This window comes from Pan troglodytes, chromosome 3, assembly GCF_028858775.2.
Source record: "Pan troglodytes isolate AG18354 chromosome 3, NHGRI_mPanTro3-v2.0_pri, whole genome shotgun sequence".
NCBI lineage: Eukaryota > Metazoa > Chordata > Mammalia > Primates > Hominidae > Pan > Pan troglodytes.
The window spans coordinates 49,026,912-49,042,483 of record NC_072401.2 but is presented as its reverse complement, the minus strand read 5'-3'; the positions used below and the strand labels follow the sequence as shown (position 1 = coordinate 49,042,483).

The following is a 15,572-nucleotide window of genomic DNA, read 5'->3' as shown; positions in this document are numbered from 1 at the left end:
GAATAAATACTTTAAAGAACAAGCAGGCACTATCTTGCCAACTGTGCTGAGAAAACCGGGGCAAGCTTTAGAGAATCATTTACATCTAAGCTGAAATCTTAGAAGCATGCAGGAATTCATACTGGCAACCCATAGCTATGTTTTTAGTTCTAAATTATACTAAATTGTAACGCTTTTTTAAAAGCTCAAATAGGAAAAAAACAGCAAAATGAATTTTAAACAAAAAAAATCCAGAAGTCTCCTATTCTCTGATAAATTATTTTTAATGGTAAGTAGAAGTTGGGGTAATTTAAAATAAGAACAGAGGAGCACTTTTTAAAAAATGAAGATGGAAAGAGGTCATATAATAACACTTCATTATCACGACTAATTTTCTTTCAAAATAACAAGATTATTATAAATAAATTACTCCTATTTTATATTGTGAAAATTTATGTGGCACATGAGAAAATTCGTTATGCGTATATAATGCCTAGTGATCAACTCAGGGTATTAAGGATGTCCGTTGCCTGAGTACAATACATTTTTGTTAAGTATTCAATTGTCCTCTTTGAACATTGAATTTATTCCTTTTATCTTACTGTATAATTACCTATTTAACCCACTTCCCTTCAGCCTCCCCTCTCCCTTCCGAGTCCCTGATATCTACATTTCCGTTTTCTATCTCCATGTGTTCAAATTTTTTAGCTCTTACATAGAAACAAGAACATTGAATATTTGTCTTTTTGTGTCAGGCTTATTTCACTTAAGATAATGACCTTCAGTTCCTTCCATGTTGCTGAAAATGATATGACTTCATTCTTTTTCATTGCTGAAATAGTAAATTACTCCTTTTTTAGCCTAAGGTTTATGGTTTATTTTGCTCTCTAACAGATAAAGATGATACCCAAAGGTTGTCTGAAAAATTTAGATCTTTTTTTAAACTACTTCATAAGTAGGTACTGTGATTCTGTAATGTGAGGTCAACTAAAACCCCCTACACTGCAAAACAGAAAATGACTTCCTTTAAATATAATTTGCCTATATAAAAACAGCACAAAAAGTAAATATGCACCTAATTTTAAAATGTGTAGAAACAGAAACCGAAGCCTTTAGACTTTCTTCAAGACAAGGGGTTACTGACTGTCATTCTCACCTGCAAAGCCTCCGAATCAAATCCTCAGGTCGTCGTGTTATCTTCCTGGGAAAATCCATTTTTTCAATTCCTTTGAGAATCAAATTGTAGGTCATCATTTGGTCAACCCCAGAAAAGGGTGGGCTAGATAGAGAAAATCCAGAACAGGACACATGAATAACAGGGTCTGAGATCACATTTGGAATGAATTTTCTTTCTTCCTTCTTTCCTTCCCTCCCTTCTTTCATTTCTTCCTCTCTCTGTCTCAGTTGTTTTACAACAAATTTAGATATATCCTAGAAAATCATCTCACTAATTTAATATCGCTTAGCACACAATACACACACACATGCACATACAGGTAATTGGTCATGTGTCGATAATCACTAATAATAAAATAAAGAAAGGGACAGAGAAGGTGTGATTTTTTGAGATACAGTAAATAAGACAAGCCTCTCATAAGCTGACAATTGTGCAGACGTATGAATAAAGAGAGGGAAGGAAGTGAATGCACCGCACCACTACCTGTGGCAGACAGTTCTAAGACAGGAAGCACAAAGGCCATGAGTCAGGAGTGGGCCTGGGAGGTCCTGCATAGTGAAGTGGGCAGTGTGGCTGGTGGAGTGAGGAAGCAAGAGGGGAGTACATAGATGAGGACAATATCGCATAGATGAAGTGGGCTATCGGAAGGACCTGGGGATACATTCTGAGCAGGATGATCTAAATTAGAGCAGCCAGAATAAGGTTTTCCTAATGTGTAGAGGATAAACTATGATGATGGTAGTGAGAAAGTCAGGGGCAAGGAGCCCCAGTAACCTTGCCTAGCATAGTAATGTTGAAAGTAGTGAGATATGGCTGGATTCTACATCTACTTAGACTGTGCAATAGGCTGAATGTCTGTGTTCCACCAAATTCATTTGTTGAAACCCTAATCCCAGTGTGATGGTATTTGGAGGTGAGGCCTGTGGGAGGTAATTAAATCAGAAGGGTGAAGCCCTCATGAATGGGACTGGTGCCATTCTAAGGAAAAGCTAGGGAGCTAGTTGCCTGGCTTTTGACCATGTGAGGATACAAGGAGAAGTCAGCAGTAACTCAGATTAGGATGCTCACCATAACCCAACCACCCTGGTAACCTGATCTGGGACTTCCAACCTGCAGCTGTGAAAAATAAATGTTTGCTGCTTAAGCCACCCAGTTTATAGTATTTTGCTATAGCAGCCCAAGCTGACTAAGACACATAGTAAAGCCATCAAAGTTTGCTAATGGGGTGAATAAGGCATGTGGGAGAAGCAAAGAATTCAAGAATGATGCTAAAGTGTTTTGGCCTTGTTGCAGTTATTTCCTAAGAGGAGAAAGACGGAGTTGGGGTGGTGTGCAGAGCGGGTTATGGAGAAGGGAATCAAGAGTTATGTTTTAAACATCCAAATGGAAATGCTAAGCAGGAAGGTAGATTTATGACATAGGCATTTAGGAAAGGGGTTAAGGCTCAAAGTGTGACTTGGGGAGTCATCAGACAGTATTTATGGCTATGAGAATTGATGGTATCATCAAGAGAGTGAGTGGGTAAAAAGAGAGAATAGAGGTCAAGAACTGAATTGGTCCAATGTTGAGAGGTAGGAAGATGAAAAGAATCTAGCAATGGAGACTGAGAAGGAGCCACCAATGTGGGAAAAGAACAGAGAAGAAAATTCTAGAAGCCAAGTGAAGAGAGTATTTATTTATTTATCTATTTATTTTAGAGGGAGTCTCACTCTGTCGTCAGGCTGGAGTGCAGTGGTGCAATCTCGGCTCACTGCAACCTCCATCTCCTGGGTTCAAGTGATTCTCCTGCCTCAGCCTCCCAGGTAGCTGGGACTACAGGTGCACGCCACCATGCCCAGCTAATTTTTGTATTTTTAGTGGAGACGGAGTTTCACCATGTTGGCCAGGATGGTCTCAATTTCTTGACCTCGTGATCCGCCCGCCTCAGCCTCCCAAAGTGCTGGGATTACAGGCACGAGTCACAACACCCACCCGAGAGTATTTTTTAAAAAGTACTGCTAAGATCAGTAAACAAAGACTGAGAATTGGCCACTGAATTTGGATAACATTTTAACTCATATACTTTGCTTTCAAAAACACTTTCGAGGCCGGGCATGGTGGCTCACGCCTGTAATCCTAGCACTTTGAGAGGATGAGGCGGGAAGATTACCTGAGGTTAGAAGTTCGAGACCAGCCTGGCCAACATGACAAAGCCCTGTCTCTACTAAAAATACAAAAATCAGCTGGGCATAGTGGTGGGCACCTATAATCCCAGCTACTCAGGAAGCTGAGGCAGGAGAATCGCTTGAACTCGGGAGGCAGAGGTTGCAGTGAGCTGAGACTGCCTCACTGCACTCCAGCCTGGGCAACACAGCAAGACTCCATCTCAAAAATAAATAAATAATAAAAACACTTTCATATTTATTCTATTATGCCATTTAATTTTTGAAAATTAAAGATGACTTTCCATGAACTACTTTGCTATATATTAGTCACACTGGAGACCTTGTGTTACTGAGCTTTCCCACTCTATGTAATAAATGAGACAGTCAGTGTACCAACTTTTTACTAAACTATATTTCACTTGTAAAGAAAATGAGGCAGGAAACCAAAAACATTGTTATGATATATTCAACTTATTTATATATTAACACTATTGGTTTTTTTTTTTTTTAATTTTCATTTCCCTCCTATGCTCTGGAGTTCAGGGCATTTAAAGTTAACCTTTCTCATGCCCTACCCAGAAAATCATTTACAGGTCAAACAAAACAATTGTTACAAAAACAGTTTCTTGGCCTAGTGTGATGGCTCACACTTGTAATCTCAGCACTTTTGGAAGCTGAGATGAGTGGACTGCTTGAGCCCAGGAGCTTGAGCCCAGCCTGGGTAACACAGTAAGATCCCATTTCTGCAAAAAATTTTTAAAAATTAGCTGGGCATGGTGGCATGTGCCTGTAGTCCCAGCACTACTCTGGAGGCTGAAGCAAGAGGATTGCTTGGGCCCAGAAGGTGGAGGCTGCAGTGACCAGTGATCACACCACTTCATTGCAGCCTGGGTGATAGAGTGACACCGTGTCTCAACAAACAAAACAATTTCTCAACTTCTTTATGACCTACTCCTTCTAATATGTTATTCCAGCTGGTGAAAACTGAGATACATATCTGATTACCTATAGAAGCCAGCATGTATCTCTTACAAATGCAGCTGACAAATTTCCCAGAGAAACAAATTTTTGAAATAGAATTCGTTGTGCCCAAGCCCTTAAACAACTTTTCTCTGAATGACTGAATATTTTCTCTTCCTTCCTTCAGAATCTTAAGCAATGAATATTTGAAAATAATTACAGACAATATAAAATGGTCTTTCATATTTGTTTGCTCAATGCATGTGGACAAAGGTGTAAAATGTAGCCACAGATAGTCTAACACTGAAATTTGTAGCGTAGAAAGTTCAAGAAGATTCTATGAAACTCTTTTCATAAAGTATGTGTTAAGACTTGTATCTTCACCAATAGACTCGTTCTAGTATTTCTTAAACCATTCCAAATGCAAATCCTCTCTAAAATTAAGACTGAGAATATTTGGTTATAAAGGGTTATAGGGATGATCAAATCAGTTAACCAGAAATGGAGCTAGAAAACCAGAAAGAAAATTGATTTGAATTCTGTGTGTGTATGCCCATGCATTGTATCATAAACACATATAGAAGGAAGGTGCGTCACATTTAGTCAGAAGACCTAGTATTATGTTACTGATCTTGGACAAGTAGCTCTCTCACCTGGTTTTCTAATCTATAAAATGTAAATCATAAAATAATCATAATAAAAATGTAAATCATAAAATAATCATAATAAAAATTCCTAACTTATCTTCCACACAAGCTTGTCAAAACTAAACTACATAATACACATGTAAGTGCTTTGTAAAATGTAAAGTACTTTACAAATGTGAGGTAATATCACATATAGCCTGTGTATGTGTGTTTGCGTAGGTGTGTAATGTGTGTATGTGCATTTAAATATTTGAGATCCTGGATTCACTAACACAGTCCTTTAATCTCTTTGGGAATGACAATTCAATTTTCACTGCTAAAACCCCTGCAGTGTCTTGTCTCTGTTCATTAGCACCTCTAGAAAGCAGCTGACAAGAGGATTAAAATTTAAATCCAGAAATGGTGCTTTGTTCTAGCATTTCTGGTTAATGATATGTTGGGAAGATGGATAATTTCAGTTTAATTGATCAATGGATTTAACTGAACTCAGATTGCTGTTTTCTCCATTACACAAAAAAGAGGAAATAACAACACAGCCCAGAACTTTCATTCCTTCTCTTATTATTATGCTGAATTATTAAAGCCTTCATACTTAATTTGTTATCTACAGTAATACGTCTTGCCACGTTAGGTAAACCACAGCAATTCTATATTCCTTTCCTTTGCCTTCCTGAATCTTTTCTTTATGTTATAAACCAGCAAGTTCACTGTAAGTGAAACAATGTCATGAGAAAAAGGTATCATACTTAATCGAAAACATTTTCAAAATGTTATGCTCTTAAAGTATATACACTTTATCACTAGTTAGGTTATTTTTGCATTTCTCTGAAGAGGTGGCTGCATAAAACTTGAAGGTACATACTTGCCCGTTAGGAGCTCATACACTAGAATTCCCAGTGACCAGAAATCCACACTGAAGTCATGTCCCTTGTTGAGAATGACTTCAGGAGCTACATATTCTGGAGTCCCACAGAATGTCCATGTTTTCTGTCCAGACCCTATTTTCTTCGCAAATCCAAAGTCAACCTGGTAAAGAATAGCAAAGAAATTGTGCAGAAACCATAAAACTCATGCTCCTCTTTAAGCCTCCCTCTTACCTCTGAAATCTGCTTTCTACACCCCACCCTTCTTTTTATACCATGCACACACACACACACACACACACACACACACACACACACACACAAAGAGAGAGAGAGAGAGAGAGACAGACAGACAAAGAGACAGAGAGACCACCTCGTGTATTCCTTTGCAGGGTCAGGTGTGTATCTAGTTGCACTGCGGAAAGTTCCATGCACATACCTCTCTGCCCACAACCCCTAGAGGATATGGAGGAATGGCTTAGCAAAGGGGATCCATAACAACAACTTTGAAGCTCAGGGCAAGCAGGACTAAACAGATGTTTAATTCAAAAGTGGTAGTATTTGGGAAGAAGAGACAAGGAAGAAATGATGGACACCTGTGCAAGTAAAGCTCCATCATGAATGTAAAAATAATAACAAAATTGAGAGTTTGGGAAATGGACTAATGCTGAGAAGGGGGGCTTAAAACTCTGGACAGTCTTTAAAAACCATCATACACAATGTCTGCACCCTACACATTTTGGCAGTCAAAAGCAAAGTCAGGGTAATATCATGCCAACTTTGTCTGGGCTCTATACACTTCTTGTCTCTCAGGAAGGCGAGTGGAGGGTAGTATCTACGTTAACTTACTTATTCGGAAAACATACATTCAGCACCCAGTCAAGGTCAGGCTTTGTGCTAGGCCTATAGATACAAAGTTAACTCTGAGACTTCAGTGCATTAGCAAAATGTACACAAACATGATTAATATTATATCATGTTATACATGATTAATATTATATCATGTTATACATGATTAATATTATATCATGTTATACATGATATAATTGAAGAAAGTATAAATTCATAGGGCAAAAATAATATATGTCAAGAACATTAGGGAGATGATGGTTGGGGAAGATGTTATTAGCAGGTGACATCTGAGCTTGGCCCTGACTGAGGATTAGGAACTCTCCCAGGGTAATGAATCAGTGCTACCGTCCTCCGTTTTCGCAAAATAGACCTTTCCTCTTCTCTGAGGCCCTATTCAAAGAACTCCGTGCACAGAATAGACAGAAAAAAAGCTGGAGCTACAGAAGGGCCCCTCATTGAATCGAAGCAGTGTATATGATCAAAATCCTTCCCTGCAAAACACACAGTTGGTTTTCTTTCACAGGGGTATTTAGCAAATACTTTTCATCTCCAATATATACAGATATTATTTTAATAAAACTATCCTCCCCCTTCCTCAAACAAACAGTCACAAATTGTTTCTGGGCTTCAGCATTTCACATTTCACATAGCCTTTCTCAATAATACAGCAACAATCTTGGCTAAAAAATAAATAAACAAGGTTCACATAACAAATAAGCCCTCATCTAAAAAAAGTATGAGTCACTGAACTATAAAATCCAGCCCCTATTTATTTATTCAAATATTGGTATTTAAAATCTTAATTTACCTTAAATAAACCCCTTAGAAATTTACCATTTTACTGATTGCTTTTAGTATTTATCACACAACAGCAAGGATTTTCCTATTGGAAAAAAGGAATTTAAACAATCTAATTTGAAGTGGGCTTTTGCTGATTTTTTCATCCACACAGAATGACTCACAGTGATTATATCTACTGTGTGGTTGGGAATATTACACAATTAAAATTTGTAACCAGCTGAGACTAGCACATCAACGTATTCCTCAGAGAAAGAACCAATATGAAAATCCTAGCTAATTTTATAAAGACCGAAATTTAAAAGGCAAGAAAGTAATGTTTATAAATGCATTTGTATGCACACAAATATGAAAATATTCTGTTTTGTTGGTTTATAACAGACTTTTGAAGCATTTCTTTATTAATTGCATTTAAGTTCTCCTCATAAGGATCACTGGAAGCTTACCAGCTATTTAGGAGAATTTCTCTAGCTCTGAAAGTGGTATATTTCCATTTGAATTGCTGGTTTAGCTTTTGTAATATTTGCATATTGGCCTAAAGAGATGGCAATACTTATATTAAAATTTCAAGACTGATGTAAATGTATCGCTTTCTTTATCTCCTTTGATCATACCAACTTTGGTCTAATCCATTTCGTCAGCGGAAACAGGACACTCAGACCTATTTAAGACAAGTGCCTAATATAGAAGGCCCCAAATCTTCTACATCAAGTTTTGTATATTTTCTATAAAAATCACGCTATGTCTGTCTTGTACCACCACGGATACTACCAGAAAGTCTCAGTCTTTTTTCACCCCAGCTCTTCTAGACAACAGAAAGTTAATAAATAACTCAATGAATATTTATTGAGTACCACTATATACCAAAAAGACTCACTGAGGCGGTAGCATTTGAGCAGATTTGAGTAGAAATCTCAGTGAGGTAAGTAAGAGAGCTCTGTAAGCATCCGAGCGGCAGTCGTGCCGCCAAAAGGAAGAGCCAGTGAAAAGGCCTGAGATGGAATTATGCATGGCAGGATCAAGAACTGGCAAGAAGGCCAGCGTGGCTGGGCAAAAATGGATGAGGGGAAGAGAGGCAAGAAGTGAGAGCATTGTGGGTTTGTAAACCACAGAAATAACTTCAGATTTTTTTCTTTTCTAAGAAATCACAGTAAGATTAACAGAAGGGGTATGGCATGGCCTGACATGTTTTAAAGGGATCAATCTAGGAGACAAGAAAATAGACACCCTCCCCTTTTTTTTCAAATTCTACTAACAAAACTGAGGTTTCAAAAAGAGCACTCCCCCTTTTTTTTCAAATTCTACTAGCAAAACTGAGGTTTCAAGACAAGTACCTGAGGAAGTTGTACACAGGTTTGCCCTTGTCTCTATTAAATTCTCATTATTAACGATGGCGTACATCATGCTGAAAACATCATCTCCAAAGATTTTAATAAACTAGAAGGTTTTAAAATGATTCTAAATCTGCACTGATGATTGCATCATTCAGAAATAGAAAAATTTGCATTGTGGCTTGCTGGAGCTGGTATCCAGTAAGTATGAACTCTTTCCCAGAAGTTTCTCTCTGGGTCAGTAAATTTGTCAGATATTGGTTCTCTTGGTCACATAAAAATGGACACAAAATGACCAGTCTAATTAAACCAGATGATTCATGGTGACATGCCATTCCAAAAAAATATTTATGTGGCATTTTTAGTGTACTTCCTTTGCCCAAGTCTAGACAAGGGTAAAATGGAATCTGTTTAACCTGTCCACCAACAACCAGAGTTGATTTAATGTCTTTCTGCTACTAACGTCCATCCACTAAAAGAGGCAACAATGGATGGTTTTGACTGAGTGGAAGTGAAAGTGAAAGAGGCTAAGATACGGGATGAATGAGTCTTTCCAAGTAATGACCCACTCTTTATGTTTGGTGTACAGATTCAGCTGAAATACCTAAGAGTATTTAGTAGAAGGTGGGCGAGATGAAGGGAAGACTTGCATACCCCAGGACAAACAGGAAATATTTTTTGAGGCTCATCTCATATGCCACCACTTATTTGAAGTCTTACTTGAATTTACAGAACCAATTCCCTTCTCCTGTGAGGTTCTGTAACACTTTTTATATTCCAGAATTACATCCCTGGTGCCAGTGGTGTCTAGTTGTGAATAAATCTAGCTCCTTCGAAAAGGCAATGTATCCTATACATTTTGTACCCCTATAGCATTTGCAACACAGATGTTCAACCTGTGTTTGGTGAAAAAAAAAAAAAGAATTGAATGGAGATAATCATTAACGTCAGTTTTAGTAAGACATAATGAGGTTTAGGAAGGTCATGGATACTTGTCTACAGTAAAATTTGAACCAGGTTCAAAGGGAATCTTCTTATATAAATTGATGAGGAAGTAGAAGGTGTTTAAGTGAGAAGCAACAGCATGTGTTAAGCACATTGGTGAGAGAAACTTAACTGTCAAGTACAGCTAATAATGGTCTGGCTAATAATGGTCTGGCAATAAAAATATGGTTTGAGTTGATTATTTTTAATTTTCAATTTAAAAAATAATTGATACATACAAAATAATGTGACACATAAACAAGTTATAAAGCATGAGAATAAAAACACCCCTGCACCTACCAACAGTTTAATAACTAAACAGAACCAACACAGAAGCCTTCTGTCTTCCTCCCACAGTGCCCTCTTGCTCACTGCCCAGAGGTCCCACTACCCTGACTTTTGTGTTCACCGTTTGCTTGCATTGATTTCTAATTTATCCACAAATCTAATATCCTTAAATACTTTATAGTTTTTTTAAATTTTAGATAAATCTTAACATATTTGATCTTGGGCAAATGTCTTTTTTACTGAAAAATTATATTTGTCAATTTAATCTATACTCTATATAGTCCACTATTTTCACTGCTGTATTATAACACCATTGGATTAACATAGCATGAATTTTTGTCCATTTTGCTGTTGAAAGATGTGTGTTATTTCCAATCGTGTATTATTGCAAAAATGCTTCTATTAACATCATTTTCTAGGTTACGCAGTAGAAATGTATACAAGAGTAAAAATGCTGGGTCAAAGACACGGTTTCTCCAACTTTACTAGATATTGCCAAAATTTTCCAAAGGGATTGTATGATATTGCCACCCCTTTGTATAAGAGTTCTGACCGCTCTACATCTTCACCATCATTTAGTAATATAAACTTTATATTTTTTGCCACCTGTGAGTATAAAATCATTGTGGTCTTAACTTGCCTTTCCTCCACTAATAGTTTGAGTTACAGCATTATAATTAGTTCTCATATCTGAGGGAGCAATTTATTCCCACACTGTTCTCCTTGTTTATCTTCAGAAATGTGTTGTCTATTTTTGGCCCTTGGTTACTCTACATAAGTTTTAGAATCAGTTTGCCAAGCTTCACAAAAAGTTCTGCTGGAATTTCCATTGGAAGTGTATTTAATTTGTAGCTGAGGAGTGATTCAGAAACGCAGGTTTCTTCCATCTTAGGGCTGTGTCAACTTCCAATTGGCTATGTTCATTAACAAGCCAGAATGAGTGCATAAAGATCAGCTGCAAACAATTTTTACAGTTCAGGTCTGATAGTGGTAAACATCACTTTTGCTCACATTTCACTAACTAGAACTATGCCACAAGGTCACAACTAACCAGAAAGAAGTCTGAAATATACTGTCTAGCTCTGTAACCAGAAGAGAGAAAAAGCCATATTACCTATTAATTTAGGTCTTTTAAACATCTTTCCATAAATTTTTATGTTTCTCAATAAAGCTTTTATACACTTTTGTTAGAGTTAGCTCTAGATACATATTTCCGTGCTTTTTGTAAATGGCATTTTTATGCCTATGTAGCAACTATGTTTCTGGTATTTAAAAATACACTAAGTTATTGTATTATTAATCTTACACCCACAACTATACTAAACTCTCTACTTGATTCTTTTTTTTAACTTTTATTTTAGGTCCATGTATACATGTGCAGGTTTGTTATATAAGTAAATTGTGAGTCACGGGGATTTGGTGTACAGATTATCTCATCATCCAGGTAATAAGCATAGTAACTGATAGGTAGTTTTTTGATCCTCTCCCTCCTGCTATCCTCCACCCTCAAGTAGGTCCTGGTGCCTATTATTCCCTTCTTTGTGTCCATATATACTCAATGTTTAGCTCCCACTTATAAGTGAGAACATGCAGTATTTGGTTTTCTGTTCCTGTGTTAGTTCTCTTAGAATAATGCCCTCCAGCTCCAACCATGTTGCTGCGAAGTACATGATTTCATTACTTTTTATGTTTGTGTAGTATTCCATGTTATATATGTACAACATTTTCTTTACTGTTGTTGGGGATTTAGGTTGATTCCATGTTTTTGCTCTTGGGAATAGTGCTGTAATGAACATATGTGTGCATGTGTCTTTATGGTAGAATGATTTATATACCTTTGGGTATATACCCAATAATGAGACTGTTGGGTTGCATGGTAATTTTAAGTTCTTTAAGAAATTGCCACACTGCTTTCCACAATAGCTGAACTAATTTACAATCCCCTCAGCAGTGTAAGTGTTCTCTTTTCTCTGCAACCCTGCCAGCATGTTATTTTTTGATTTTGTAATGTTAGCCATTATGACTGGTGTGAGATAGTATCTCACTGTGGTTTTTATTTGCACTTCTTCCATGATTAGTGATGTTGAGCAATTTTTTCATATGCTTGTTGGCCACATGTATGTCTTCTTTTGAGACGTGTCTGTTCATGTCCCTTGCCAATTTTTAAATGGGATTGCTTTTCTTCTTGTCAATTTGTTTAAGTTTCTTATAGATCCTGGATGTTAGACTTGTGTCAGATGCCTAGTTTGCAAAAATTTTCTCCCATCTGTAGGCTATCTATTTACCCTGTTGTTACTTTTTTTTTTTTGAGACAGGGTCTCACTCAGTCACCCAGGCTGGAGTGCAGTGGCATGATCTTGGCTCACTGCAGCCTCAACCTCCTGGGCTAAAGCAATCCTCCCATCTCAGCCTCCCAAGTAGGCAAAACTACAGGCATGAACAACCACACCCAGCTAATTTTTATATTTTTTGTAGAGACGGGGTTTCACCATGTTGCCCAGGCTGATCTCGAACTCCTGAACTCAAGCAATCCTCCCTCCTCGGGTGTCCCAAAGCACTGGGATTACAGGCACTGTGCCTGGCCTCTTGTTACATTTGGGATTTCCATAGATTTAATCATATCACCTGGAAGGTTTTATTGTTCACTTTTCAATCCATCTTTTAATTTTATTCATAGTTTTCTGCATTGGGACCTCCTGTAAAATACCAAATAGAAGTACTTATACCACTGACTTTTGAGAGTTAGTGGTATACTTCCAATGTCTCATAATTATGTACAGTGTTTGCCCTAAATTTTCTAAGGTATCATTCATTAGGTTAATAAAATTATTTTTCTTATTAATACACTAAGATAAAATATCTTAGCAAACTAAGCACTGAATGTAGAAATACGTTAAAATTCTCTCAGCGTCTATTAAGGTAGTTATATAATGTTTTTCTCATTTAATCTGGTAAAGTGGCGATTTAGTAAAATTTTTAAGACTTCACTTTTTTAGAGCAATCAGTGAAACTGAAAGGAATGACACAGAGATTTCCTATATAATTCCTGCTCCCATATATAAATAGTTTTCCCCATTATCAACATCCCTCGCCAGAGAGAAGCACTTGTTACAATTAAGGAACCTATATTGATACATCATGAACACCCAAAGTCCACCTGTTACATAAAGATTCACTCTTAGTGTTGCATATTTTATGGATTTGGACACATGTATATGGACAGGTATCCACCACTGCAGTATCATACAGAGTATTTTCACTGCCCTAAAAATCCTCTGTGTCCTGGCTATTCATTTCTACTCCCCTGCCCCAAACCCCACCAACCACTAATCTTTTTGCTGTCTCCAATAGTTTTGCCTTTTACAAAATGTCATTTAGTTGGAATAATGAAGTATGTAAGCTTTGTGGATTGGCTTTTTTCACTTAATAATATGCATTTTGTTTTTTCGCATCTTTTCGCGGCTTGATAACTCATTTCTTTTTAGCACTGAAAAATACTCCACTGTCTGGATTTAGCACTGTTTACCCATTCACCTACTGTCGGATACTGTGGCTGCTTCCAAGTTTTGGCAGTTATGACTAAAGCTGCTATAAACTTCTGTGTATAGTTTTTTGTGTAAACAGAAGTTTTCAACTGCTTTCCATGAATATCAAGAAACGTGATTGTTGGATCATATGGTAAAGGTATGAGTAGTTATGCAAGAAACCTCCAAACTGCCTGTCAAAGTGGCTGAACCATTTGCATTCCTATCAGCGTTTGGTGTTGCCATTGTTCTAGAATTTAGCCACTCTAATAGGTGTGTAGTGGTATCTCATTGCTTTGGTTTGCAATTCCCGAAAGACTTATGATTTTGAACATCTTTCATATGCTTATTTGAGATCTGTATATCTTCTGTGGTGAGGTGTCTCTTCAGGTCTTTTGCCCATTATTTAATCAAGTTGTTTGTTTTCTTATGGTTTAAAGCATTTTATATATTTTTATAATAATCCTTTATCAAGTATGTTTTTTACAAATATTTTCTCCCAGTCAGTGGCTTGTCTTCTAATTCTCTTAACAGTCTTTCACAGAGCAGAAGTTTTCATTTGGTTTGTTTGTTTGTTTGTTTTGAGACAGGGTCTCACTCTGTCACCCAGGCTGGAGTGCAGTGGCATGATCTCTGCTCAATGCAGCCTCCTGGTCTCAGGCAATCCTCCTACCTCAGGCTCCCAAGTAGCTGGGACTGCAGGTGTGAGCCACCACGCCCAGCTAATTTTTTTGTGTTTTTTGTAGAGATGAGGTTTCACCATGTTGGTCAGGCTGCTCTCAAACTCCTGAGCTCAAGTGATCCACCTACCTTGGCTTCTCAAAGTGCTAGGATTACAGATATGTGCCACTGGGCCCAGTCAAGAAGCTTTTAATTTTAATGAAGTCCAGTTTATCAATTATTTCTCTCATGGATCTTGCCTTTGGTGTTGTATCTAAAAAGTCATTGCCATATTCATAGTCCTCTAGATTTCCTCCTATGTTATCTTCTAGGAGTTTTATTGTTTTGCATTATACATTTAGGTCTTTGATCCATTTTGAGTTAATCTTCATGAAGGGTACATGGTCTGTATCTAGATTTACTTTTTAGCATCTGGATGTCTCATTGTTCCAGCAGTATTTGCTGAAAAGACTATCTTTGCTCCATGTATTGCTTTGCTTATTTGTCAAACATCAATTGACTATGTTTACATGGATCTATTTCTGGGCTCTATATTTTGTTCCATTGATCTATTTGTCTTTCCTTTTGTCAATTCCACACTGTCTTCAGTATGGTAGCTTTATAGTATGTGTTGACATTGGGAAGTGTCAGTCCTCCAACTTTGTTTTCCTTCAATGTTACATTGGCTATTCTGGGTCTCTTGCCTCCATATATAAATTTTAGAATGAGTTTCTCACTGTACACAAAATAACCTGCTGAGATTTTGATTGAAACTGAATTGAATTTTTATTTTTTTATTTTTATTTTTATTTTTTAGGCAGAGTCTTGCTCTGTTGCCCAGGCTGGAGTGCAGTGGTGAGATCTCGGCTCACTGCAAGCTCCACCTCCCGGGTTCACACCATTCTCCTGCCTCAGCCTCCCGAATAGCTGGGGCTACAGGCACCCGCCACCATGCCCGGCTAATTTTTTGTATTTTTAGCAGAGACGGGGTTTCACTGTGTTAGCCAGGATGGTCTTGATCTCCTGACCTTGTGATCCGCCCACCTCAGCCTCCCAAACAAATTGAATTGAATTTATAGATCAAGTTGGGAAGAACTGATATCTTACGGATACTGTTAAAGAGAACTAAATATGGCCTGAGAAGGACTCCATATTTCTATATTTGAGTCCTTGTGGATGAACTGCAACCTAACCTAGTAGGTAGACAAGATTGAAAACCTAACTTAGGAGTATGCACTTGTAACAACAGCTGAGTCTTAGTCAATCCCAGAAGCCATACTTCAACTACTCATACGCTGCTGAATGTTCGAACTGTGTTCAAATAAGGAAGACCTGTAACCAATCCAGCTGTTTCTACACCTTCCG

At 37.5% G+C, this 15,572-nt stretch overlaps 1 protein-coding gene across 2 annotated transcripts in view; it reads right to left on the bottom strand.

Moving 5' to 3' along the window:
- PRKG2 (protein kinase cGMP-dependent 2) overlaps positions 1–15,572 on the bottom strand; it is a 126,771-nt gene that overhangs the window by 17,175 nt on the left and 94,024 nt on the right. For both annotated transcript variants that reach the window (XM_016951535.2, XM_009447662.3), the window contains exons 15-16: positions 5,770–5,933; positions 1,136–1,258 (exon numbers count right to left, since the gene is read on the bottom strand). In XM_016951535.2, the coding sequence (XP_016807024.1) occupies positions 1,136–1,258; positions 5,770–5,933 (287 nt within the window). The remainder of the gene's footprint in view (positions 1–1,135; positions 1,259–5,769; positions 5,934–15,572) is intronic.